Below are 27,287 nucleotides of genomic sequence, written 5' to 3'. Positions count from 1 at the left end.
CTGCAGATTCACATCCTGTCTGTTTTTTAGTTTGTTTTATTTTTCTGGGGGCAAGGGACAAATTTGGAACTGTGAGTTCACCTGTCAGAGATCATTCTTTCTTTTCAAATCGAAAATGAAGCCTGGTTGCTGCCATTCCCCGGACTCTAGTCTCTATTCACAGTTGCTTTTCCCTGAAGCCTTAAGGACATCTGTGATCAAGGGTCCTGGGAAAATATCCAGTACTGGCTTAAGTAAAACCGATGCTGAGTCAGCCTTTATGTTCATTTTCTGGGGCTTCTCTGCCTCACTTTCACTGTTTCATTACAAACCTTCTTTAAATCTTGCTACAGTCACTTAAGGAGGGCACTTTTCGGGACGAGCACTGGGTGTCATATGTAAGAGATGAATCACTGGGTTCTACTCCAGATGCCAAGACTACACTGTATGTTAACTAACTTGAGAATTAAAAAAAAAAAAGGAAAAAGAAAAAGAAAATAGAATAAAAATAAGATGAGAAAAAAATTGTTACAGTTACTTGAAAATTATTTTCTTCATTTGTTGATTCCTGTTGTCTGCTTATTGAGGGTTTTATTCTACAAGTTGCCCCGAGCTGATGGCCCTCTACTACATGCCTTATGAACATTATCTAGCCTTCTGTATTTTTACTTTGTTTTTGCCAGTACTTTGGCAATACCACTTTCTTCTCTTCTTCAACTGGTTCTTGAATATTTCTGTCCAGTTCAGGTTTTAATATTGTCCATCTTAGTGCTGTATAGAGCTTATAGACCTTCTTATTTATAAGACAAAATTGGACATTATTTTTGCTATCCATTACTTCATCTATTTAAGCTTTTTCAACCTTACAAATCAAGATGCACTTTTTAGTTAAATATTTTCCCCCAAATATGCAACACCTGCCAGTGATGGGACACAAGACAGTTTTAGGTGGTCCACCAACAGGTACTAAGTATCACTGATTAGAAACATGGGAAACCAATAATTTCTATTCTATTAATCCTTCTCAATTTAATGCTAATTTTTTTTTCTATGTAACTCTTGTAAATCTCCCTTTGTGTAAAAGAAACCAGGCCTTAAGCTCAGAGCTCATGGGCAAGAGCAGAGCGCTTTAGGATGTTTGCTGCGATACTGGTATTGCATTTATAGTAAAGTATAAAGTATCTTATCTGTATAAATTAATTTACATTTAAAAAGTAAGGTTCTGTACATTTATGTGTATTTAAATTTTTCCACAATTAAAATTTCAAGCGAGTTAATTTAAAAGCCACACATTAAGTAAATAGTATAGGTTATAGAAGAAAGGGCAAATATTGTGAAGATGGTATGAAAATGACTGAATATGGAGGAATGCTGAACCAAACCATACTCTTCCCTAAATCTGATAATATCTCACTTGTATTTGATTTTCTTTGGTCAAGGAAAAGCGATTTTCTTCAGATTTTCTGACACAATGATGCATTCTTTCTGTTTTGAAAGGCTTTTCATGTTTGTGTTCATGTCTGAAACATATTTTTAAAAAAATCTGTATGTTGGCTTTAACATAATGCTTGATTACTTGCTGAGTTGATGTTTTTGATTTTTGAAAGTTTGGGACAGAGTTCCGAATATCGTCACATCTGGTCCCTTGAGATCTCCAATAAGCCCAACATATCTGAACCCGAAGAACCAAAGATCCGTTTTGTTGCTGGTATCCATGGAAATGCTCCAGTCGGAACTGAACTGCTTTTGGCCCTGGCGGAATTTCTTTGCCTAAACTACAAAAAGAACCCAGCTGTTACTCAAGTAAGAGAATAGCCTGTTTTGACATGCATTAGAAGGAAAAAACTCAATCATACCTTGATATCAAGGCACCATTAAAAATTTTTCAAATTTCCTGTTAAATTTGACACAGAGGCACTTTTAGTGCATTACTGTAAACTTTACCCTTTGAAAATGGACCACCTTTGTATATACTCGCCGTTAACAGTGTCGTTCTGCTGTATTTCTTTGTATATAATTAGAGGCATAGAGAAAGAAAATACTAAAGATTTGCATTCAATCTTTTACTCCTTTATTTACTAGTCGAATTACCCTTCCAATCTTTACTTACCATTCTGTACGTTCTAACTTGAGGGACTTCCATTGCTAGTGACTTATAATTGGGACACTATATTGAAAATGAGGTGGGGCATTTGGGTGGCTCAGACGGTTAAGCGTCTGACTTCAGCTCAGGTCATGATCTCATGGTTCGTGACTTCGAGCCCCACGTCGGGCTCTGTGCTGACAGCTCAGAGAAATGGAGCCTGCTTCGGATTCTGTGTCTCCCTTTCTCTCTCTGCCCTCCCCTATGTGTCAGGTACTTACACCGAGTACTTTGCATACATCATAATTTAATTCTCAATTTGTTATCTCCATTGTATAGATATGAAAATCGAGGCAGAGATATTTGATAACTTACAGGAGGTCACACAGCTAGTATGTGGTAACACTGGGGTTTAAACCCAAGCGTGTCTCACTCTCAAGTCTGTGCTGTTTTGTTACATGATACTGCCTCCCCTAAAAGAAATTTGGGGAGAATTGAGATCATGATTAGGACCAGAAAGTACCTACGGGATTAAGTGAGATGAACTTAAATCAGACTTGACCAGAAATTATTTTACCATTTTCAGTGAAGCAAATTGTATTGATTTCTTAATGTGAGTTGTAAAGAGTACTCCAAGGACATGTTTTGTTCTGTTCTTAAAAAATGGGAGAGTGTCTAGGTTAGTGTTTCTCAAGCCTGGCTACACATTAGAAACATCTGGGAAGTTTTTAAAAATACCGGTGCCTGGGCCCCATCCCTAAAAATATTAGTATTCCTTTAAAAGCCTTTTAGGTTATTCCAATGTTTGGCCAGATGGCTGCCTACTGATATTATGGTTATAAGAGACTGTATGACCTACGTAAAATACCTACCAGCAATTTCAAAACTTCTAGCTTGTGAGAATTTGCCTCACTGGCCCAATTAGACTAGAACTAGTAATCATACTTTATTATTTTTTTAACGTTTATTTATTCTTGAGAGAGAGAGAGAGAGAGAGAGAGAGAGACAGAGTGTGAGCAGGGAAGGGGCAGAGAGAGAGGGAAACACAGAATCCAAAGCAGGCTCCAGGTTCTGAGCTATCAGCACAGAGCCCCACGTGGGGCTCGGACTTGTGAACCGCAAGATCATGACCTGATCATGATGCTTAACCGACTGAGCCACCCAGGCACCCCAATAATTGTACTTTAAATATTTTTTTAATTTATTTTGAGAGAGAGCGTGCCAGCAGGGGAGCAGCAGAGAGGGGGGGGGGGGGGAAGAGGGAATCCCAAGCAGGCTCCACGCTGCCAACCCCGAGCCCAATGCAGGACTTGATCTCATGAACCTCAAGATCATGATCTGATCTGAAATCAAGAGTCAGATACTTAACCAACTGAGCCACCCAGGTGCCCCTCGTAATGTTACTTTAGATTGCCATTTGTTTTGAGATAAGGGCCAGAATTATCTGGCAAGGTCAAGAAAATATACACATACCCCGAGACCTGTAGCAAAGCTCAAGCATGTACACTTTAGAAAAAACTCTCTCCCAGTGGAGAAAGTTAAGAACTAATGAATTTAGGGTCTCCAATATTTTCAATCTTTGGACTGTTTTAGCAGAATAAATAAACCAGGGATTATTTATTCTGAATTACTATCAGAAATATATAAGATAAGATGAAGTATATCAGAAATTAGTTCATGCCACATATGTAGGTATTGATGCATATGGATCATTTGGAGGAGAAATTATTATGGGTAAGGCAAATATTTTACTTCATTTTTTTTGTCATGCTGATTTCAACTCTTCTGTCTCATTGTTTCCAGACATACACTGATATTTGTTACAATATGCATTCCAGTTTTTAACCTGGAAAATACAGTCTTAAGCATTATTATTGGTTTTAGCCAGTGTTTGGCAAACATTTTCTATAAAGGGACATATAGTATATATTTCAGGCTTGGTGAGACAGCTGTTCTGTGTTGGAACTATTCAACTCTGAATTACAGCACAAAAACAGTCATATGAATGGGCATGGCTGTGTGCCAATAAAACTTTATTTACAATAGCAAGCAGCGGGCTGGATTTAGCCTGCAGGCAGTGGTTTCTGACCCCTTTGTAAGTCATTAGGAAGTCTGGAAATAGTGCAGTAGTTTTTCATTTCTTTTTAAATTTATTTGAAGCAAGAGAGAATTTTATTTTTATTTATATTAGTCCTGCCTTTTAAGTCTATGTAAAACAGTAAAGACTTGGGGCACCTCGGTGGTTCAGTCGGTTGAGCATCTGACTCTTGATTTCAGCTCAAGTCATGATCCCAGGATCTTGGGATCGAGCCCCACGTTGGGCTCTGCACTGAGCCTGGAGCTTTCTTGAGATTCATTCTCTCTCTCTCTCTCTCTCTCTCTCTCTCTTTCTGTCTCTCTCTCTCTCTCTCTGCTGCCTCTCTCTCTGTCTGCCCCTTTCCCCTGCTTGCACTCTCTCTCTAAAATAAAAATAATAATAATAAAAAATAAAATAAAACAATAAAGACTCTGAGGCATGGGAAGTTATGATTCCACATATTGCTAATAAACTTCACTGGTTTCTGTTTCTCTTTTAGCTGGTTGACAGGACTAGAATTGTGATTGTCCCATCTCTAAATCCAGATGGGCGAGAGAGGGCACAAGAGAAAGACTGTACTTCAAAAAGAGGACAGACAAATGCTCATGGCAAAGACTTGGATACAGACTTCACAAGTAAGACTAATTTTGGAGCCATTAAACTGCTTTGCACATAGTTTGATTTCTCTTAGCCAGGAAACTGGTAGATTGTGTAGATGAATAATGGGGAACTTCCTTCCAGGTTGTACAGGTAAGGTATAAATGACAAACTAGAAACTTGTCAAATTTTTCTCCTTTATTATTTGCAAATGAATTCAAGTGTTTTCTTATAAATTCAATCAATAATATTGGAAGGGTTCCATTACTAGTCATACAGATATATATTTTTTCTCTCTCTATCCCCCCATGTATGTGCGTATACACATACACACATGCGTGTGTGTGCACATGCACACACAATTAATGTGTATGTTGATGTAAAGGAGCCTCTTTCTTATTTACTTAAACAGAATCGTAACTATACATATGTTCTTCAACTTTTTTCATTGAGTATATCACTGGTATCTTTCCACTTCAGTACTTACAGATCTCTAACATTCTTATTAATGACATCTTAGTACACTGTTACTGTATGCCAATACTCTAGTTTGTTGAACAATTTTCTTACTAATGGACATTTGCTTTCTTTCTAATTTTTTGCTCTTGCAAACAGTGCTACAGAAAACATCCTGATTTCTGAAAATCTTATTTTCTTTCAAGGATAGGTTATATGTTCTCAAAATTATTTTTTTTAAGTTTAAGTTATTTATTTTGAGAGCGAGAGAGCACAATCAGTGAAGGACAGAGAGAAGGAGAGACAGAATCCCAAGTAGGCACCGTACCATCGGCTCAGAGCCCCATGTGGGGCTCGAATTCATGAACTGTGAGATCATGACCTGAGCCGAGATCAAGAGTCGGATGCTTAACCAACTGAGCCACCTAGGAGCCCCTCAATATTATTTTTTTTTAAGAGGACACGTTCGGGGCGCCTGGGTGGTTTAGTTGGTTCTTGATCTCAGCTCAGTTCATGATCTCACAGTTTGTGAGATCAAGCCCCATGTCAGGCTCCACACTGATAGTGCAAAGCCTGCTTGGAATTCTCTCTCCCCCCTCTCTCTGCACCTCTCTCTCTCTCTCTCTCTCAAAAATAAATAAATAAACTTAAAAAAAATAGAGGATATGTTCATCCCTTTTTGTTTCCAGTAAGAATTTTCTTAATCTTGCTTAGAGTCATTAACCTTTACACACTATCCTGAATTATATAAAACTCAAAGTAATCTACCTTCTAGAGTATATCTTTCACACTATTGAGATAGTATTGAGTCATACAGTGTTTATATACAGATTTTTTTTTTTTTAATTTTTTTTTCAACGTTTTTTATTTATTTTTGGGACAGAGAGAGACAGAGCATGAACAGGGGAGGGGCAGAGAGAGAGGGAGACACAGAATCGGAAACAGGCTCCAGGCTCCGAGCCATCAGCCCAGAGCCTGACGCGGGGCTCGAACTCACGGACCACGAGATCGTGACCTGGCTGAAGTCGGACGCTTAACCGACTGCGCCACCCAGGCGCCCCAATATACAGATTTTTAAAGTTAGCCTCTGATTGTGCTCATTAGAGAATATTTTCTTAGCTATTCATACTAAAATTTTGAAATGGTACTTCATATTTGACTTTTGCATTTTTTTTAGATAATGCTTCCCAGCCTGAGACTAAAGCAATCATTGAAAATTTGATTCAAAAACAGGACTTCAGTCTTTCTGTTGCATTAGATGGTGGTTCAGTGCTGGTCACATACCCGTATGACAAACCAGTACAAACAGGTACGTAGAATATCAATTTATGTATATATTTTCTAAGCTTAGATAGGAAATTCCAATTAGGTAATGTCCCTTCTAAATTTTTTTTTAAAATTGTGAGCATTTGAGCATACTCCATGAGCAACAACCAACTTGGGAAGATTGTGCTTATATCAACAGCTCAGTTACTTGGAGGAGAGAGGTCAGATTTAATGATGGGCCAGCTTTATCCAGTGCAGCCATCTTGTCACATTTGTTCAATCTAGTTCACAAACATTTATTGAATAATTATTATGTCTGTGGATATTGGGAATACAAAAGTGAATAAAACACAATGTCTGCCTCAAGAAACTCATACTGTGTTTAAGCAAATATTAGCAATACATGGGAATGCAAGCTGGTGCAGCCACTCTGGAAAACAGTATGGAGGTTCCTCAAAAAAATAAAAATAGAACTACCCTATGACCCAGCAATTGCACTAGTAGGCATTTATCCACGGGATATAGGTGTGCTGTTTCGAAGGGACACGTGCACCCCCATGTTTATAGCAGCACTATCAACAATAGCCAAAGTATGGAAAGAGCCCAAATGTCCATCGATGGATGAATGGATAAAGAAGATGTGGTATATATATATATATATACAATGGAGTATTACTTGGCAATCAAAAAGAATGAAATCTTGCCATTTGCAACTATGTGGATGGAACTGGAGGGTATTATGCTAAGTGAAATTAGTCAGAGAAAGACAAAAATCATATGACTTCATTCATATGAGGACTTTAAGAGACAAAACAGATGAACATAAGGGAAGGGAAACAAAAATAATATAAAAATGGGGAGGGGGACAAAGCGTAAGAGACTCTTCAATATGGAGAACAAACAGAGGGTTACTGGAGGGAGTGTGGGAGGGGGGATGGGCTAAATGGGTAAGGGGCACTAAGGAATCTACTCCTGAAATCATTGTTGCATTATATGCTAACTAATTTGGATGTAAATTTAAAAAAATAAAAAATAAAACAAATTAATAAAAAAATTTAGCAATACAGAATCGCCCTTCCCTGCTTTAAACCTTGACTGACTTGCTTGCATTTAAAACAAAAAATTTTTTTAATGTTTATTTATTCTTGAGAGAGAGACAGAGCGTGGGTGGGGGAGGGGCAGAGAGAGAGAGAGAGAGAGAGACAGAATCCAAAGCAGGCTCCAGGCTCTGAGCTGTCAGCACAGAACCTGACACGGGGCTCAAACTTACAAACCGTGAGATCATGACCTGAGCTGAAGTCAGATGCTTAACCTACTGAGCCATGCAGGCACCCCGTGACTTGGTTGCACTTAGATGAGTTTAACAATTGCTTCTTGAATCTCTCTGGGGCCATCGTATATGGAGGCAGTTTGTGTTGTTTAAATGCAGCTTATAAGGAATATTGTTATTAGGCCTTCATTGCCCTAAATGTAAGAAAACATACCAAGCAAGTTTGTATTTTAGTGTGGTGTCCTGTTGTGTAAACTAACCATTAGTACCTTCTAATACAAGAAAGATGTGTATCTTCTTAGTCTGATTGTCCTGGGCTCAACAGAACTATGTGATTAATTTTAATAATTCCTTAATGCACTTCAGTGGGGTTTAAGATTAACTAGAAGGAGAGAAAGAGGACTTTTATATCCATGAAGTTGAACTTGGAGTAAGATTTTTTGGATTTCTCCAACTTCTGAATTTTTCTTTTTATAGTGGAAAACAAAGAGACTCTGAAGCATTTGGCATCTCTTTATGCAAATAATCATCCATCCATGCACATGGGTCAGCCCAGTTGCCCAAATAAATCAGGTAAGTATTTTCCATACCCTTTGTTCTTGTTGGTGCTTTCAGGGACTGAGGGTGTCTTACCTTAAGGTCTTGTTGAGCCTCTGTCTCTCAATGCTTTTATAGATGAGAACATCCCAGGAGGCGTAATGCGTGGAGCAGAATGGCACAGTCACCTGGGCAGCATGAAGGTATGCTTTATAGAATGCAGTCAAAGTAGCGTATAATTGTTGGCCATTGAATGACAGAATAGGTGACTTTTCTGATATAAGCAAAGTGAATGGCAGCTGCTTCATGGCTTTCTTGATAAGACAGCCCTCAACTTAACCTCTGGCAGCATTTTTTTTCACCATTTGAATCATTTTTAATTGTACAGTTCAGTGACATTAATTACATTTAATATAATTAAACTAATCACCATTCTAAACCATCTGTTTCCAAAGCTTTTTTATCACCCCAGAAAGAAACTCTGCATCTGCTAAGCAATAACTCCTGATTCCGCTGGTAACCCCCCAACTCCTGGTAGCCTCTCTACTTTCTGTCTCTATGTTTTTGCCTATTCTAAATATTTCTTATAAGTGCAATCATACAATATTTGTCCTTTGTGCCTGTCTTCTTTCACTTAGCGTAATGGTTTCAGGGTTCAACCATTTTCTTAGCCTGTATCAGTCCTCTATTGCTTTTTATGGCAGAATAATGTTCTATTGTGTGTATATACCACATTTTGTTTATCAGTTTAACACTTGAGTTGTTTCTACCTTTTGGCTATAGAATAATGAACAAGTTGTACAGCATACAACTGTAAGTTTGAGCCCTCATTTTCAATTCTTTGGGGTATATATCTAGATGTGGAATTGCTACCCATGTTCTAATTCTATGTTTAACGTTTTAAGGGACCACTGAACTATTTGGTACATTCCCACCAACAATGTATAGGAGTTCCAATTTCTCTACATTCTTATCAAAACTTATTATTTTTCTTTTTTTTTTTTTTAATTATAGCCATCCTAGCAGGTATGAAATGGAACTTCATTGTAGTTTTGATTTGCATTTCTTCAAACACTAATGATGTTGAGCATCTTTTCATGTGCTTATTGACCATTTGTACATCTTCTTTGGAGAAATGTCTGTTTTTCTATTGCCAATTTTATTTTGTTTTGTTTTTATTTATTATTTAAAAATTTTTAATATCTATTTACCTTTGAGAGACAGACAGAGCATGAGTGGGGGAGGGGCAGAGAGAGAGGCTCCAAAGCAGGCTCTAGGCTCTGAGCTGTCTGCACAGAGCCCACGTTGGGGCTCGAACCCACAAACTGCAAGATCATGACCAGAGCCAAAGTCGAATGCTTAACCAACTGAGCCACCCAGGCACCCCTTATTTTGTTATTTTTAAAATTCCATTGCCTATTTTAAAATTAGGTTGTCTTTTTGTTGTTAGGTTATAAGAATTCTTTATATATTTTGGATGCTAAACCCTTATCATATGTTTGATTTTGAGTAGTTTCTTCTATTATGTTGGTTGTCATTTCATTTTCTTGATAATGCCTTTTGATGCACAAAATTTTTTAATTTTGATGAAGTCAAACTTATCTGTCTTTTTGTTGCTCTTGTCATATCTAAGAATTCATAGCCAAATCCAAGGTCATGATTTACCTCCATGTTTTCTTCTATGAGTTTTATGGATTTAGCTCTTGTATTTAGGTCATTGATATATATATGTGTGTGTGTGTGTGTGTGTGTGTGTGTGTGTGTGTGTGTGTGTGTGTGTGTGTATGTATATATATATGTGTGTGTGTGTATGTGTGTGTGTATATATATGTATATATATTTTTTTTTACATTTTTTAATGTTTATTTTTCAGAGAGAGAGAGAACAGAGTGCGAGTTGGGGAGGGGCAGAGAGAGAGGGAAACACAGAATCCAAAGCAGGCTCCAACTTAACTGACTGAGCCCCCCAGGTGCCCCAGGTCATTGATACATCTTAAGTTGATTTTTGTATATGATAGGAAGTAGGATTTCAACTTCATTTTTTTGCATGTGGAAATCTAATTGTCCAAGCACCATTTGTTTTAGAGATTGTTCTTTCCCTTTGAATGGTCTTGGCACCCTTGTCAAAAATCAGTTGACCATAGATGTATGTGTTTATTTCTGGACTCTGAATTCTGTTTCACTGGTCTTTATGTCTATTCCCCCAGTATCACTGTTTTGAGTGCTGTAGCTTTGTAGTAAGTTTTGAAATTAAGAGGGGCGCCTGGGTGGCTCAGTCGGTTAAGCATCCGACTTCAGCTCAGGTCATGATCTCGTGGTCCGTGAGTTCGAGCCCCGCGTCGGGCTCTGTGCTGACAGCTCAGAGCCTGGAGCCTGTTTCAGATTCTGTGTCTCCCTCTCTCTCCAGCCCTCCCCTGTTCATGCTCTGTCTCTCTCTGTCTCAAAAATAGAATAAACGTTAACAAAAAAAAAAAATTAAAAAAAAAAAAAAGAAATTAAGAAGTGTGTGTACTCCAACTTTTTCCTTTTTCAAGATTGTTTTTGGCTATTCAAGGTGCCTTGCAATTATATTTGAATTGAATTGAAGATTGGCTTTGCTTTTCGTTTCTTTCTTTCTTTCTTTCTTTCTTTCTTTCTTTCTTTCTTTCTTTCTTTTTCTTTCCTTCCTTCCTTCCTTCCTTCCTTCCTTCTTTCCTTCTTTCCTTCTTTCTTATCAAAAAATGCTGTTGGAATTTTGTTAAGGGTTGTGTTGAATCTGTAGATCACTTTGGGTTATATTAACATCTCAGTAGTATTGTCTTTCTATTCGTGAATGCAGTTATGTCTTTCCATTTACTTAGGTCTTCTTTAATTTCTTTTTGATAGCATTTTAATTGGTTGTCCATCCACTTCAGATTAGTAAGGAGTTGTTAGATGGGTGATTAGCTCATCATTTCATTAACATGTGCAACTAGAAATTTGACTTCATTCTCATCTCTGCCTGCCTTCCCTCCTTTATTTACTAAGAACTTACTATGTATGAGGTACTTTGCTATACTAGTGATAAATGAAATATATTTCCTGTCCCATTGTACAAATAACTATTTTACATAATTAATTGATTTGATCTAGAAGAGAGCAACTCTCAATGTGCCATAAGAAATTAAAGACAGAAAAGATTACACCTAATCAGAGATGTAGTCTTCTCTTAGAGAAAATGGCATTTGGGATGCAGAGATGGTGCAGCAGAACATTCTAGAAAGAGAAAGCAATATGGGCAGAGGTCAATAAACAGTCTAGTTTAGTTAGAACAAGAGCCGTAACAGAGAGCAGCAGAAGACAAGAATGGAAAGAGAGTTTGGGGCTTTGAACACTTTGTTTTAGTAAGGAATGGGAAGCCACTGAAGGTTTTGAGCAGGTATATAGTAACATGATTGGAACTGTGCTATGGAACAATTAGTCTCTCTGTAGTGGGTTGAGATAGTTTGGAGGAAGGAGAGAATGGCGTGGGGAGACTAGTGTAGAATTTCCTAGACAAACAAAAATGAGGGTCTGGGTTAGGGTGGTGACGATGGGAATGGAGCCACAGGATGAAGTCTCAGAGATATTGCAGAGGTGGAATTGACAGGATTTGGCAAATTATGGATGATGGCAAGAAACCGAAGTCAAAGACAAGAGATTTCATGTCTGCATGAGGACATGAGTTCATACCATTAACTGAATAAGGAAAAAAAACAGGTTTGGGAACCTGTCCACAGCAGCAGTTCCTGTGCCTGGATAATTGCTATTCTGTAAACAGTGGCTGCCGTCACCAGCAGTGGAAGGTACCAGAGGGTGAGTGCTTGTACTTCTACCTCCAGAGCTCTGAGAACGGCTGACGTTCCAGAGTTGAGAGGAAAGCTGGCCATCTGCATGCAATTATTTATAGGGTTGTATTCAGCAAACCCTAGTCAACCTCCTCTACCTGCCAGGCACCATGGCAAGCACTGGAGATACAAAAGTGAATTAGACCTAGTCCCTAGTCTCAAGGACTCTCTTAGCAACAGCCATGTTTGTGACTGATTATAATACCGAGCAGTTTATTTGCTAGAAAATGCTTTACAGATTCTTTGCTTACATCACCCAGGTTTTCTTTCTATTCATTGTTGCATTACAAAGCCTCACTCCTACTTTCATGTGTTCATTTTTCTACATTCGTTTTTGAATTTTATATTCCAGGATTATAGTGTCACCTATGGCCACTGTCCGGAAATCACAGTGTACACGAGCTGCTGCTACTTTCCCAGTGCAGCACAACTCCCTTCCTTGTGGGCAGAAAATAAAAAATCTCTTCTTAGCATGTTGGTGGAGGTGAGCCTTTCCCTTTTTAACTAGAAGCAAGCTCCCAGGAATATGTTCAATGAAAATCTTCATCAAAACATGTTCTTAATTTTTTACTAAAAATTTTATTATTTATTTTAAAAATATGTATGGAAAGAGTTTTGTTGAATTTATATCACCTAGGTCAGTGCCGTGACTTCACATATCTGGAATCTGCTGTAATTTAGATAATTTAACCCTGTGTGATGTTGCACATTTTTTTCATTTGAATCTCATGCATTAGTTACTTTGAGCAAGTATACTGTGCTGGAAAGTAAATCATTCAAGATATCAGAAGATTTGTGTTCCGACACTTTAAGCTTTGACTGTTATCAGAGTTCTTTTTTCACATATTTCATCTTTATGTTCTGAAGCAGTTTATGAGTAGCAAATGAGGTCAGAAGCAGTTGGGGAAGGACCAACAAGCCAGGTTTATGGGGGTTTTTTGCTGTTGCTTTGTTCATTTGTTTATTGTTTTTTATCATGCCTCAGGCTGTTGCCTCTGGAAATATCTGGAAACACAAATTTCTATGTTGAATATTTTTTCAGGTCCACAAGGGAGTTCATGGTTTTGTTAAAGATAAGACTGGAAAACCAATTTCTAAAGCAGTCATTGTACTCAATGAAGGAATAAAGGTACACACAAAAGAAGGGGGCTATTTCCATGTACTGTTAGCCCCAGGCGTCCATAATATCAACGCCATCGCTGATGGGTATCAGCAACAACATTCACAGGTGAGAAACTCAAACTAAGTAGTATCATGTAAATTCTTATTCTTAATAGTACTTCTATTTTTCTTTGCAACTCTTGTGAGGAATAAAGAAACACAACGTATAACCAACGCTTGCTTATGATATCTTGTTATCTTTCTAGGCTTTGGCAACACAAGGGAAATTTTTATAGCATTTTGTATACTTGTGATGACAATGACTCATCTCCTTGGTTTGGTATAAAGGCCTTAGGAATATTCCCAGGATACAGTATACCTTAAGGGAACTTTTTTTGTAATTCTTGCACTTTGTCCCTCTAGGTCTTTGTGCATCATGATGCAGCTAGCTCTGTGGTAATAGTCTTTGACACAGATAACCGGATATTTGGTTTGCCAAGGGAGCTTGTGGTAACTGTATCAGGTAAAGAAATTTAAATTTTTAGTAGTTGAAGTTAAAACCGGTTCTGACATTTCAACTTGAGAGTGGATTGCCTCCCAATCACCTGAAGCTAATCACTTTTCTTCTAATACCTCCTTATCTAAACATTTTTTTGGATTTTTCTGGAACACTGTTCTCCCATATGTTCTTATGGCTTGCTCTTTCACGTGTTCAGGTCTATACGCAAATGTCACCTCCAGAGAGACACCTTCCCTGATCACCCTAGCTAAGACAGCACCCCTGTCACTCTCTCTACCCCACTTTTTTTATTATAGGACTTATCACCATTTGACATTATATTATATATTTAGTCATTTACTTGTCTATATTCGATCTTTCCCACTAAAACATAAAAGCCTCAGAGAGAAGAGGGAGTTTATCTACATCTCCTGCTCCTAGAACCATGGCTGGCACATAGTGGGTCTTAATGAAGAGTTATTGACTGAATGAATGATTTGCTTTATATTAAGATCATAAGTCCCTTGGACTTTGACTTGTATTCTATTTTTTTCAAGATCATAGAAGGAAGAGGAGCACCTGAGTGGCTCAGTTGGTTGAGCATCCGACTCTTGATTTCAGCTCAGATCATGATCCCGGGGTCATGGGATCGAGCCCTGCATCAGGGTCTGTGCTGAGTATGGAGCCTGCTTAAAATTCTCTCCGTCTCTCCCTTTGCCCCTCTCCCCAACTCGTGCTCTCTCTCTAAAATACAATACAGTACATCGTGGATCCTGTTTTCTCCAAGATTAATATGTGCCATAGCTTGAATTACTGAAAGGTTAAAAAGTTAAAAAAAAAAAGTATAGTACAATAATAAATACTCTGTATTGTATCCTTTTGATACAGAGAACCTTGGCTCATTTCTAAGTGCAATTTGGACTTGACACAAAATAACCAAGTTTTATTACAGGGTGTGTGGCAGAAAGAGTCTTAGTTAATAGAGAATGGTATATTGGAAATATGGTCAAATCATAGATACTAGTGTGGAATATTTAAAGTAAACAGCTATTAGCTTGAACCAGATAAAGTGTGAATAACTTAGTGGTTAGACAGACATGGGAGCTCTGAGTCAGCAATGGTTTAAATCTGGCTTTGCCACCCATTTACTGTCATGAACTTAATTTTTTTTTATGATTTTGTTATTATTTCTGTTACTAAGACTCTTATTTTGATAACTTATGTACAAATATTTTAAATAAATGGGGGTTTGGGATGAGATAAAATTTGTTGGAAAGGAACAGAAGTCACTGATTGATATAGAGCCAGTTGTAGAGCAATAGTTTGGCTTCATTGTGGTTTATATATATATATATATATATATACATATACATATACATACACACACACACATACCTACATGCACATGGAAAGCTGTGGAAAAATATTCATGAGCGTATTAAAAATCATCTCTGGTTAATGGAGATGTGATGTGGAGTTTTGACTTGGGGTTTTGGTATTTTTCCTTACCTGTATTTTTTCTCTTTTTTCTTTTTTTAAAAATTTTTGTAATGTTTTTGCTTTTTGAGAGACAGAGAGAGACAGAGCGTGAGTGGGGGAGGGGCAGAGAGAGAGAGGGAGTCACAGAATCCAAAGGAGACTCCGGGCTCTGTGCTGACAGCTCAGAGCCCGATGCAGGGCTCAAACCCACAAACTGTGAGATCATGACCTGAGCCGAAGTCGGACGCTTAACTGACTGAGCCACCCAGGCGCCCCGTTTATCTGTATTTTTCTACACGTACTGTCTGTGTAATAATAAACGGTTGTTTTTGAGTGCGTGAAATAAAAATAAAAGAAGTAAAGGGCATATTATGAAAAGCATCACTGTAAGCAGCTTATTCATATCCTTAAAGTGGAACACCACTCAAGTGGCAATTTTGTTTGATAGGTGCCACCATGTCAGCGTTGATCCTAACAGCTTGCATTATTTGGTGCATCTGCTCAATCAAGTCTAACAGACATAAGGATGGCTTTCATCGGCTTAGGCAGCATCATGATGAGTATGAAGATGAAATTCGCATGATGTCAACAGGCTCCAAGAAGTCCCTCTTAAGCCACGAGTTCCAGGATGAAACAGACACTGAAGAGGAAACCTTATATTCTAGCAAACATTGAAACAGACCTCGCACATCTCCCAGCATAAGTACCCAGCAAAATTACAGTTCCTTTTGGGAGACACTGCATTCAGAAGAAAGACTCTCTTGCTTCTTCAAAGAGCTTTGGGAAGTTAACTTGCTAAATTTGTATCCTCTGTGAATTTGGCTGGCGGTTTTGAACTTCCCCTCCTTTAAGTACTGTTACCTTAAAAAAAAAAAAATCTGCTTTCTATTTATGCAGCAGAGATGGGACAGCCACTTTGTTTTTCTTTTTAATTTAAGATGAGCTGTTTGGAGCTTATGTTATAACTGCATAAAGCCACTTGGATCTTATATTTTGCACATCAGGTGTTTACTAGTGGCTTTAGCTTTTTTATTTTAAATGGCCAAAAGAATCCAGAAACATTTAGGCAGGGACAGCAGTCAGAATCTGACATAAAGCTTTAAAAACTCAAGGTTTCTCAACCTACTGAGAAGTACTTTTCTCTAGTTATTAAGCAGCTGGAGTTTCTCTTATTATTCAGGTTTAATGGAGGCTGAATTGATTTTTAAATATATAACATTAGGAAATGAATACATGGGCTTCCGCATTTGGCTTTCTACTTGTTCCAAGGTTAGATCAGAACTGGTGGGCAGTGCTCTAAGCGGGACTTCACTACCTCTCTTACAAGGTTTGGCAAAGTTCTAATACCCCCATTTTACGGGAGAACTTGTTGACTCTGTTGTAAAAGATCTAAATGTCCATTTGAATAGAACTGAGAGGGAGATCTACCAAAAGCTAAAACTCGTGCGGCATATCTTTTAACTTGGTAAAATCCCACAGGTGCTGCTGCTTTTTATCTGTGAAGCACTAGTTTATTCTAGGAATGCCTAATTCTTTAATATTTCCTAAATTTGAAACTTTTTCTGTGTTGTACACTTATGGCTTTCAGATGACCCGGCAATGTACAAGATCTGAATTCTACTGAAAATATCTGGAAGTGTGGAAGAGACCTACTTGCACGTCCTTAACCTACATTTGAACACAAAATAACTACAGTTCATGCTCCAGTTCAAGCCTACGGATATCCTACTGTTACTGAAATAGCTTGGCCAGTCTTATTCATATAGGTCTCTGCAAGTGATTGGGTTCTTTGTCCTAATGTTTCATTTGGCAGTCTCTTTTTGATCAACCAATTTTGTTAAAAGTTCAATTGAAAGCATTTAAATATGGCTCCCTCCATTAAAAGAAAATGTAAACTGTGGATTGCCGTGTGCTCTAACACTGTGGTGAGAAAGTATCATCTTCACTGCCAGTCAGGTTATTGCAAAGACCTGAAAGATTTGCATTTTATTGTGTCTGTCATATCATGCTATTCAATGGAATTGATGCTTTTTTTAAGTATGAGTCTTACCAATGATCTAATGGTTTAATACCTTTGAATGTTTTTAGTGGCCAACTTGCTGCTGAGTTTGTACTGAATCAGGGGATCAAAAAACTTGCTCTCATCTTTTCAAATTGTATTCTATATCCATTAATGTATCAGTCATCCCAAAGCCTTCCTCTGGAGTGGTTTACCACCCATGTAGGTCATTCCACGTTTTGTGAGGAATGCACCCGAAGTGGCTTTATAAAAAGAGATTTGGCTAAGCAGGAATAATGAGGTCACGATATTTGTTAGTATCTGCGATAAATTTGGGTGGTTCAAGGTTAAGCCATTCTGGTATTAATCCTATCATTAACAACTCTAAATTTTGAGCCCTTGCCACCCCATTCTCACCTGACCACATACGCAGAACAGCTAATGCTTCATGAAATATATGTGGTTTAACTTCTTCTAATAATACTTTACATTTTCTTTAAGGGGATGATGTGGTGGCATTGCTGTTTTGAGCTTTACTCTTAAGAGCGCAAAGTCAGAAAACCAACAAGGCCAGAGTGGCTGGCCCTGGTTGGGACATAGCAGGTGGAAATGAAACGAAGTTGATATGACAGCCTTTACTTTTTTAGCATTGGTCTTCAGTAGAGGGTGCCTTTTAAATTCATTTCTCTTTTGAGTTAAACATATCTTTAACTGTACATCACAGTGGCTGGAGTCCATGCCTTTTAAGCATCTATAAAATTTTTTTTAGAAATGAACATACAAATAGTTCTTTTAGTAATTTTTCCTGAAAGTAAAACCAAATTCTGCTATAAATCTTGAATCTTTAATGAATTTCTAAATAATGCATTGCTCTGTAAAATAAGACCTTCTCAGCCTGTGTTACCTATGAACATGAATGTATAGGATCATGACTACTAAGATTGTGTTCTCGGCCCTGCTTTGTTTTTTATTTGTGGATCTAATCTTAGACCACATTAACTGCTTAAGGCATTGAAGCCATAGGGGATAGGGAATGCATTTCTTCAGTGTTTCTCCTAGAGACTTTCCATTTCCCTGGAGTCATGGAGGCAAGTAAGTATCACAGTATTAAGGAATTTGCCCAAATCTGAGTTGTGCCTTTCTTTCCTCACAAGGCATGTTTTTTGTCCTGGTGATCAGTTTGTAAGCCTTCTTCCCTCCCAGCTCCTTAATAAAGGCAAAGTGATTGAGTAGGTAATGTTCAAAGTGTCTGCCTGTGTAAATGTACTTGTTAATGTACGGTTAATGCAGTTCCATAAGATGAACTCAAGATAATTTCAGAAGGAGAGACCTTTTGGTTTTGCTGTATTTCACTGAACACTTGCATAGTGTTTGGGATTCCATCCAGTTGAGGAATGCTTGCAATTTTCATTGGAGGGAATTTGCTTTGGGACTTTGTCATCCTCCAGAAAGCAAACATAATGTATATTCGGCCCAGTATGATTGATTGGTTAATCTTTGGTAACTTTCACCTGGACGGCATTTGCTGAATTAATGAATATTGAACTTAAAACTAATTATGAGTTGACAAATAAATAAAAGGTAGTCGTATGCCTCAGCTTATTGTGTTTCTGAGCTAATACCAGGTTACTCAGTAACCATGACTTGCTCCCCTATATCCATTTATTCTCAATAGTAAATAGTTTTCTCGTCTTGTTGCCAGAAATGCACTTGTGCTAGGTTTTGTCCCTGCTGTATTAAAAGCTTCTTGGCTATGAATGCTGTAATGGTGCCCTGCCTTATGGTTCTCTGATAGAATTGTTTTCAACAATAGCAACTTTATTGTTACTACAAAAAATTCGACCGTGGTTGATGTTCAGTGATTTTCTATCTAGAAACTTTTTGGTAGCTCTTTGAGTTTCTGATTTGTTTTAACTAAAGCAGACTCTTTGGGGGTGGTTAGGGCCCTTGATTAATGTCAACTAAACTTGGATTTACCGTTCATGAAGAAATATCTCCCAACACCCATTTCTCCAATTTTTAGCACTGATTAATTAATATTCCATTTGATTTTCAGAATATTGTCCTAGTTGATTTTGATTAGACAGAACATATTATGAAATTGAAACTAGGCTACCATCTTAAGGCAATTGGATATAAATTATGCAAATATGTATGATTATGACTTTTATAAATGGCGTAACATGAGTGTACTGGCTACGCTCTATGCTGGCCATGCTGCAGATTTTCCGGAGGTAGGACATAATGGTATTTTTTTTATGCTCAGAGTAAAAATCAACTTTTCGCCTCTTTGTTTTTCCAGAGTGACATTCCCAGGCTCCAGAACAATTCTATAGCTATTCATGTGAGGTGCCCAACACTCATTCATCTCAAGTGCTTCAGTCTTGGTTTATCTCATGCACTGTGCCTTCAAAATGAAATTTTTAAAAGGGACTTTAAATGAAGTTGAATAGTAGTTTTAAAAAAGTCAATCTGTGTAATTTATGTGAAATCTAATTGTAATGAGGTCCTTTCTGTTTTTTATATGTAAACAGATCTACTAATCCTGTATAAAGGTTATTTTATGATGTTTGTCTTTCTTTGTGTTTTGTCTCATAATCTTTTTTCAAAGGCAACAGACCAAAAAAAATTATTGTCCCAATTTGAAAGCTATGTATTTAGTTTTTCTACCTGTGCTAAGGGGAAAAAATAGTACCAGGCTAGGAATACAGAGTGTTACCTGTAGAATGTTTTTGTCTTCACAAATTGACTTGAAAGAAAGCTGTTTCCGAAATAATCCCATCTTACAGTAGTAGCCACAGTTCTCCTTTCTGTTTGTGGCTCAGCTAGATTGCTATATGTCCAATCATTTCACAACAAACACCACAAAGCTGGCCACTGAAAAGTTTATGTATGCATTTCAAACTTGTTTGTTAAAAAGTTTATCCTTTTTCCAAATAAGCCACATTCTATAATGTGTCCTGCCACCTTAGGCACAGTGGTGATGAATTCACTGTCCCCTTTAAATTTAGCAATGATTCGTTGATACTGCTGGTCTAATAGGAATAGGGAAAGCAAAGTTATATAAAAATATGGGTTCTACTGACAAGGAACTCCTAGTCCAGACCAGAGAAATAGAAATGAAAATATGCTTTACTTCCACAGTGATTGGTTCCTCTAAAAAAGAAAATCTCTGTGGCAGGGGAAGTATAACATGGAGATTCGAACGTGGACTTTGGAACCGGACCGATCTGTGATTGATTCTTTGCTCTACCACTTGCTCCCTACGTGACCTTGCATTGTACAAGTTTCTCCACATTCTCTAAGTCTTAATATCTCTGCCTGTTAAGGAGTAATACCTGATAGGATTGTATTGACGTAGTATTTAACTCAGAACTGAATGCCCATGGTAACCAGCATCATTTTTCTTCATTTGTCTGATCTTTTGAAAGAAAGGTGTTTTATCAAATATATGAACAGAGATCTGTTTACAGGTGGTCATTTTAACTTAGAAGAAATCCCTACACATGAATACTAAAAAACAAAACAAAAAAAAAGAGCTATGAAATTTTCCATTATGTAGTTCCATAGATTGTCTATAGCATGGCAGTAAAGTTTTGAAAATTATGCCAAATGCTTCAGATTTGTTTTTAAATGAAATTAGATTGTATTTATGCCTATTCAGTGAAAAGAGCCTTACTTAATCTGCTACAGGAAATCCGAATAGTGATAATGGTTCTTTTCCCCTCAGTGTTTGAAATGTTTTCCTGAATTTTTTGTCAGGAGTTTTCTCATAACTGATCAAGAACCTTTTGGTTTCTACCATAAATGGTAATCTATCAGTGATGTTTCATTTTTCAGGTTTCTAGAAGCTAATTGTCCTCAGCAATTAAGCATGATGCTCAGTGCTAAATGAGCACTCAGTTATGAATAAATGCCATTGTGTTAGGCCTTCACCTCTAATTCTCACTTGCAGCTAGAACACCAACTGATTGTATGCTGTTTATTGCAAACCTCAGATACATGCATCATTAATTATTACCCACACTTAAAAGCAATGAAATCAGCATACAAAGCCCAATTTTAACTTCAATATTACAGTTTCCACCTACATTCATCAGTAGAATGTTAAAAACAAGCATGTTATTTCTTTTGCACTTTGTCTGGAGTCAGATGGAATCCTATTCCCTATTAACTGCATAGACAAATGTACACAAGGCAAGCAAGGAGCAGAAAGTTGTTCAAGTTTAGAGGCCAGGCTGGACAAGACTGAATACAGAAGGGTGAGAAGATTGAAAGTGTGGTAATTGGAATTGGGAGTATATCGAGATGATTACCTCCATGTCAGCAAAGACAATTTATGGATTCAGTTAGAAGCAATAGGAAAAGGTTGTGTTGCAATCAAAATGTAGGTGGAAAATAGTAGCCGATGGAGAAATTTAAGATGGAATATGTAGAAAGAGATTGCAGCTGAAGTAGAAATTGTTATAACATGGGTTATATTCTGTGACTGTCATCGAGATTGACCAAAAGCAAAGGGGTCATGGGGAAAGATCTAGATTGCTAGATCTGAACCACTACTATTTTTGAGTTTTTGAAGTTATTCCAATGTATATAATTATTATTGTCTATTAGGTATTATTCCAGTAGGGTTGTTTAAGATCAAACAGGCTTTTTTTTCCAAGAGTTTGAAAGATGTGAGGTGCCCATAATAATTGATCCTAAAGATAGAGAATGGGATAGGTGGAGAGTGGGCTGATTATGGTAATGGGTGAATTGGACAAGTCGTGGATTTTTTAGAAAATAATTTTAGAATAGTTTTAGGTTTACAGAAGAGTTGCAAAGATAATGTAGAATTGACTACTGGGTTTTTACTTGGAAGATGTGGATGTCCAGAGGGCAACAGGGGAAGGGTTGTATATATAGTCTTGTATTCAGCAGAACTTGAATGGAACAAAGGGACTGATCACAGCAAATAAGGTGTCTAGAATCTAGCCAGGCAGGCACAGCCTGTGTGGTCCTGGCGTCACGCCATGTGGTACTACCTCTAGGTAACTGAGTTAAACTCAGTTCTTCTCTAGAGGAAGGCATTTCCATCCTAGATTTGGAGGAGACCTCTTGATTTTTCAAGGGCAATGACCAAACACGGGCAAAGATAACCAAGCACGTAGGGAAATAAGACACCTCCAGTAAGAAAGCAGAAAAAGTTCTATGCTGGTTTCAGATGCTGACATCTGAAAACACTGTAAAACAAATATACTTACTATTTTCAAAGAATAAAAAATAAGCCTGAGACTATAACAGGAAACTATAAAATAATAAAACTTCCAGAAGTGAAAGTACGGAAGTTAAAATGCACAGTTATAATGGCAGATTGGACACAGAGAAGCAATGAACTTGAAAATAGATCCATAGAAACTCTCTTTTATGCAGCACAGAGACAAAAAGGTAGAAAATATGAAAGACAGGGTCAAAGTGTGGACTGAACATAAGACTAATACATGTTTGATCATCAGCGTTCTAGAAGAAAAGGGGAGAAAGAATAGAACATAAACTATTTTGGTACAATGATGCAGAATTTTCCAAAATTGATAAATGACATCTGTAGATTTAAGGCACTCAATCTAAGCAAAAAAGGTAAGCGCCAACAACTAGGCACCTCAGTGAAGCCGCTAAGCACCAAAGACAAAGAGAAGTGGTCAGAGAGAAAAGTTAACTTCAAAAAATAAGCAGTTAGACTAAAAGATTAGAGACTCACTCCCAACAGTGGAAACCAGAGTACAGTAAAATTATACTTTGAAGGTGCTGGGTAAAACACTAAATAGCTTCCAACATAGAATTCTATATTGAGCAAGTCATTCAAGAATAAAGGTGAACAACCAGGTAGCTGAAGACATTGGTGAAGCCCAAGCTACCTGTCTTCCAATATTTCATTGCAAAGTAATGCAAAAAAACAGGAAGGAAAAATTAAACCTACACAAGAGCCACACTCTCAGCATAACCTGAAGTCAGAGAATTTCGAAATGCCAAACTACCTGAATAAAATGAGAAAAATCATCAAATCTCGGCACGTACTTCCATATGCCTGCCCCAACACCACACCTGTGCAAGGCTTTGTGGAGAGAAAGCAGATGGAGATGAACAGCAAGAAAGAAAAGAAGGGCCTAATGTTAGTCTCAAACTACTGCCAGAAAGACCAAGTCCACCTTCAGTCTGAATGGTCTAAAAACATGTCCAAGTAGATCAGAGTACAAACTATAGAGAAGAGGCTTCAAAGTGAGCACAATTCAAAGGGGGCAGGCATGATTTAAAGGGACAGCTTTGAAACACAGAGCTTCTGGTGAAGGAAAATTTAACAAGTGATGAGAAAGAAAAGAAGCAAAGAGGAATGTTTAAGAGTCCTGCAACTTACAACCTCTCCCTATCACCAAAATAAATCCATAAAAAAATCTAAAGTACCTGGATTTTGCTAGATTGATGGAAGAGACCTCAGCCATGAAGCATGAAAATACGAATGACAGATCTGGATATTGACAAAGAAAAAACAAACTTGTCACCACTCGCAGATTTGATTATGCATGTGAAAAATACAAAATAATCTACAAGTAAATTAGAAATAATAAGATAATTTAGTTCTACTTCCAGCTGTAGATGAATTGGCTTGAAACAAAAAGACCCTCCCTTCAGGAACAATTAGAAAATCTGGATTTAAAAACAAAACAAAACACTTGTTTGAAAGAGTGAAGAACTACTAAGGTAACAAGGACTTATGGGGTCAAGATCCTAGAGCAAAGGGAATTTATTTTTTTTTTTTAATTTTTTTTTTCAACATTTTTTATTTATTTTTGGGACAGAGAGAGACAGAGCATGAACGGGGGAGGGGCAGAGAGAGAGGGAGACACAGAATCGGAAACAGGCTCCAGGCTCCGAGCCATCAGCCCAGAGCCTGACGCGGGGCTCGAACTCACGGACCGCGAGATCGTGACCTGGCTGAAGTCGGACGCTTAACCGACTGCGCCACCCAGGCGCCCCGAGCAAAGGGAATTTAGAGGTGAACATGACAGTCAAGTTTCACCTTGAGGGATTTGTTGATTCATAACTGAATCTGAGAGTCATAACTAACTGAGAGTTACAGGTACGTAGTAGCAGAGAGGGCAGGCAAGAGGCAGAGAACCCAAAAAGAAGCTGTAGCCAGTATCACTGGGTCGGGGGAAAATATGAATTCAGCACTTATCAAGAAAGGGGGCACTGGTCAACAGGCTTTCAGTTAGGACACTTGGGTGGCACATTAGAAGTAAGGGCAAATTAGAAACGGACCAATTTTTACAAACCCAGAATCCTACTTGGTAAAAGTCCCAGCCCATACTTGAGTAAGCTGGTGTGCCACTACCTGAACTGCCTGTGTGAAGTGCAGTAAACTGTCTCTGGAAGAAGATATCATCTGGGGCCTCAAATGATTACTACAAATTTTAATTTAGAATATATAGCATCCAATTGAAAGTTATTTTTATTGTCAAAAGACACTATCAAAAGATGAAAGATCAAGAGAAAAAAATAGAAACAGTTCCATAGGAGTTACAGATTTTTCATTTATCAGAAACTTAAAAATAATGGTAATGAATAAATGCAGAAAGAAAAGATGAATTTTAGCAAACAATTAATATGTATTAAAAATTAAATGGAAGTTTTTCGATTCTGGACAAAATGGAGTAGATGTATTTCTCTTCAATTCCTCCCACTAAGCACAGAAAGGGTGGAGAGACGGAGGCAAACCAGTTAGGGACCTCTGTACCCAAGAAACGACATGTGGTGAATTCCTTGGGTTTTCTTTCTGCCTCATATATCCCATAGTGGGTGTTGCATTATATATCCCATAATGGAGAAGCTGGCAATCCAGAGATGCCAAAGGGTGCAGACAGAAAAACCCCAAAAGAAAATGCTTCTGTAGCCAAAGGACACCGGAAGGGGCAGCCTACGAAGGTGCAATAATTTTAGACAATAATTGCACCGCTCCAGCCAAATGCTACCAAAAACAAACAAACAAACAAACAAACAAACAAACAAACAAAAAACAAGGCCCATTTCTACCCCTTACAGCAATGGCTGAGCAGGAAGCCTAGACTCCACCCTCACCTGGCTGTAATAAAGCCAGGATGGGTGGGTAGTGTCAAAGAAGGCCCAGGGGGAGAGCCAGGACCTCCACACAGCACAGTGGTAATGAGGCCCCCGTCATGGTGTCACTGAGGGCCATCTGTGGAAGAGTAACAAGGCACCCCCACCCACCACCTGGGCTATCAACAGAGGCCAGGGGAGAGTCTGAATTTCTTTACTTCAACCTGGTAGTAACAAGGCAGTTCCCCACCACCCCCACCAGCACAATGTCAGAGGAGTTCTGCTTAAACAGAAGCTTTAAATAAGATTCAGGGTCTTAAAATATCAAGGATTACAACTTAAAAATCATTAATTATACCCAGAACCCAAAGAATTTCAACTTGAATGAAAAAAAAGATAATCAACAGATGTGAATATCAAGATGACACAGATGTTGGAATTATCTGATAAGGACATAATAAATATATTGTAATGAGCAATTATAAATAAACTTAGAACAAATGATAAAAAGAGTCTCAGCAAAGAAATAGAAGGTTTGTCTAGGTGCCTCAGTTGGTTAAGCATCTGACTCTTGATTTCAGCCCAGGTCATGATCCCAGGGTCATGAAATTGACCCATACGTCAAGCTCCATGCTGAGCGTGGAGCCTGCTTAAGCTTCTATCTCTCTCCCTCTCTTTCTGCTCTTCTACCTAACTTGCATGTTCTCTCTAAAGTTTTTTTTTTTAAGAAAAAAAGGAAATAGAATATATGAGGAACCAAATGGAAATTTTAGTTCTGAAAAATACAAAAAATGAAATGAAAAACTCAGTGAATGGGCTCGCTATCAGAATGGAGGGAAGAGAGGAAAGATATGCTTGTCAGTGAACTTGAAGATAGAACATGGAAATTACCCAATATAAAAAACAGAAAACAGAAAGAAATTAGTAGAGCCTCAGGTATATGTAGGACACTAACAAAAGATCTAGCATTCATCTCATCAGAGTCCCAGAGGAAGAGGAGAAACAGTATGGGGAAGAAAAAGTAGTAGAAGAAACAATGGCTGAAAATTTCCCAACTTTGCCAACTGGCATGAACCTAGGATTCAAGAAGCTAAAGAGGATAAAACCAAAGAAAACCACCTTAAGATGCATTGTAATTACCTTTCTGAAACCAAAAGAAAAATTTTGAAAGCAGTGATAGAGAAAAGACACCTTAGCTATAGAGGAAAAACCATTCAAAGAACAGCCAGTTTCTCATCAGAAACGTGGAAGCCAGAAGAAATTGGTACATTTTTCAAGTGCCAAAGGAAAAAAAAAAATATGAACCTTAGCTTCTATATCTGGCAACAATATCTTTCAGGAATGAAGGGGAAATCAAGATGTTATCAGATGAAGAAAAACAAGTAGAATTTGTCTCCAGCTGACCTACTCTTTAAAAAAATGGCTAAATGCCATTTTACAAAGCCGTAATCATCAAGACAGTATGATATTGACACAAAAACAGACCATACACCAATGGAATACAATAGAGAACCCAGAAATGGACCCACAAATATATGGCCAACTAATCTTTGACAAAGCAGGAAAGAATATCCACTGGAAAAAAAGACAGTCTCTTTAGCAAATGGTGCTGGGAAGACTGAACAGCAACACGCAGAAGAATGAAACTGGACCCCTTTCTTACACCATACACAAAAATAAATTCAAAATGGCTGAAAGACCTAAATGTGAGACAGGAAACCATCAAAATCCTACAGGAGAAACAGGCAGCAACCTCTTTTATCTCAGCCACAGCAACTTCTTACTTGACATGTCTCCAAAGGCAAGGGAAATAAAAGCAAAAATGAGCTATTGGGACCTCATCAAGATAAAAGTTTCTGCACTGCAAAGGAAACAATCAACAAAACTAAAAGGCAACTGACAGGGCTTGCTCTGGCAGCACATATACTAAAATTGGAAGGATACAGAGAAGATTAGCACAGCCCCTGTGCAAGGATGACACACAAATTCATGAAGCTTCCATATTTTTA

At 37.8% G+C, this 27,287-nt stretch overlaps 1 protein-coding gene and 1 non-coding gene across 4 annotated transcripts in view; both read left to right on the top strand.

The window, feature by feature from the left end:
• Positions 1 to 19,754, top strand: part of CPD (carboxypeptidase D) — an 81,856-nt gene extending 62,102 nt beyond the window's left edge. The window contains exons 13-22 of one of the 3 annotated variants that reach the window (XR_002075118.2): positions 1,587 to 1,782; positions 4,639 to 4,774; positions 6,370 to 6,501; positions 8,206 to 8,301; positions 8,404 to 8,468; positions 12,462 to 12,593; positions 13,152 to 13,337; positions 13,634 to 13,733; positions 15,637 to 18,279; positions 19,490 to 19,754. Coding sequence is in view for 2 of the 3 variants with exons in the window: in XM_019429674.2 (XP_019285219.2) it covers positions 1,587 to 1,782; positions 4,639 to 4,774; positions 6,370 to 6,501; positions 8,206 to 8,301; positions 8,404 to 8,468; positions 12,462 to 12,593; positions 13,152 to 13,337; positions 13,634 to 13,733; positions 15,637 to 15,863 (1,270 nt within the window). In the remaining variant the exon portion in view is untranslated. Of the gene's footprint in view, positions 1 to 1,586; positions 1,783 to 4,638; positions 4,775 to 6,369; positions 6,502 to 8,205; positions 8,302 to 8,403; positions 8,469 to 12,461; positions 12,594 to 13,151; positions 13,338 to 13,633; positions 13,734 to 14,266; positions 14,308 to 15,636 lie in introns of those variants that run through there. The other 2 variants (XM_019429674.2, XM_019429675.2) reach the window with 2 other exon arrangements.
• Positions 19,755 to 27,184: 7,430 nt separating this feature from the next.
• Positions 27,185 to 27,287, top strand: LOC128774408 (U6 spliceosomal RNA). The gene has a single exon (XR_008418976.1). It is a non-coding gene; the product is annotated as a U6 spliceosomal RNA (small nuclear RNA).

Source organism: Panthera pardus, unplaced genomic scaffold, assembly GCF_024362965.1.
Source record: "Panthera pardus isolate Hobbes unplaced genomic scaffold, ASM2436296v1 HiC_scaffold_3, whole genome shotgun sequence".
NCBI lineage: Eukaryota > Metazoa > Chordata > Mammalia > Carnivora > Felidae > Panthera > Panthera pardus.
Note: the sequence above shows the minus strand (reverse complement) of the source record. Positions and strands in the feature narration are given on the sequence as shown.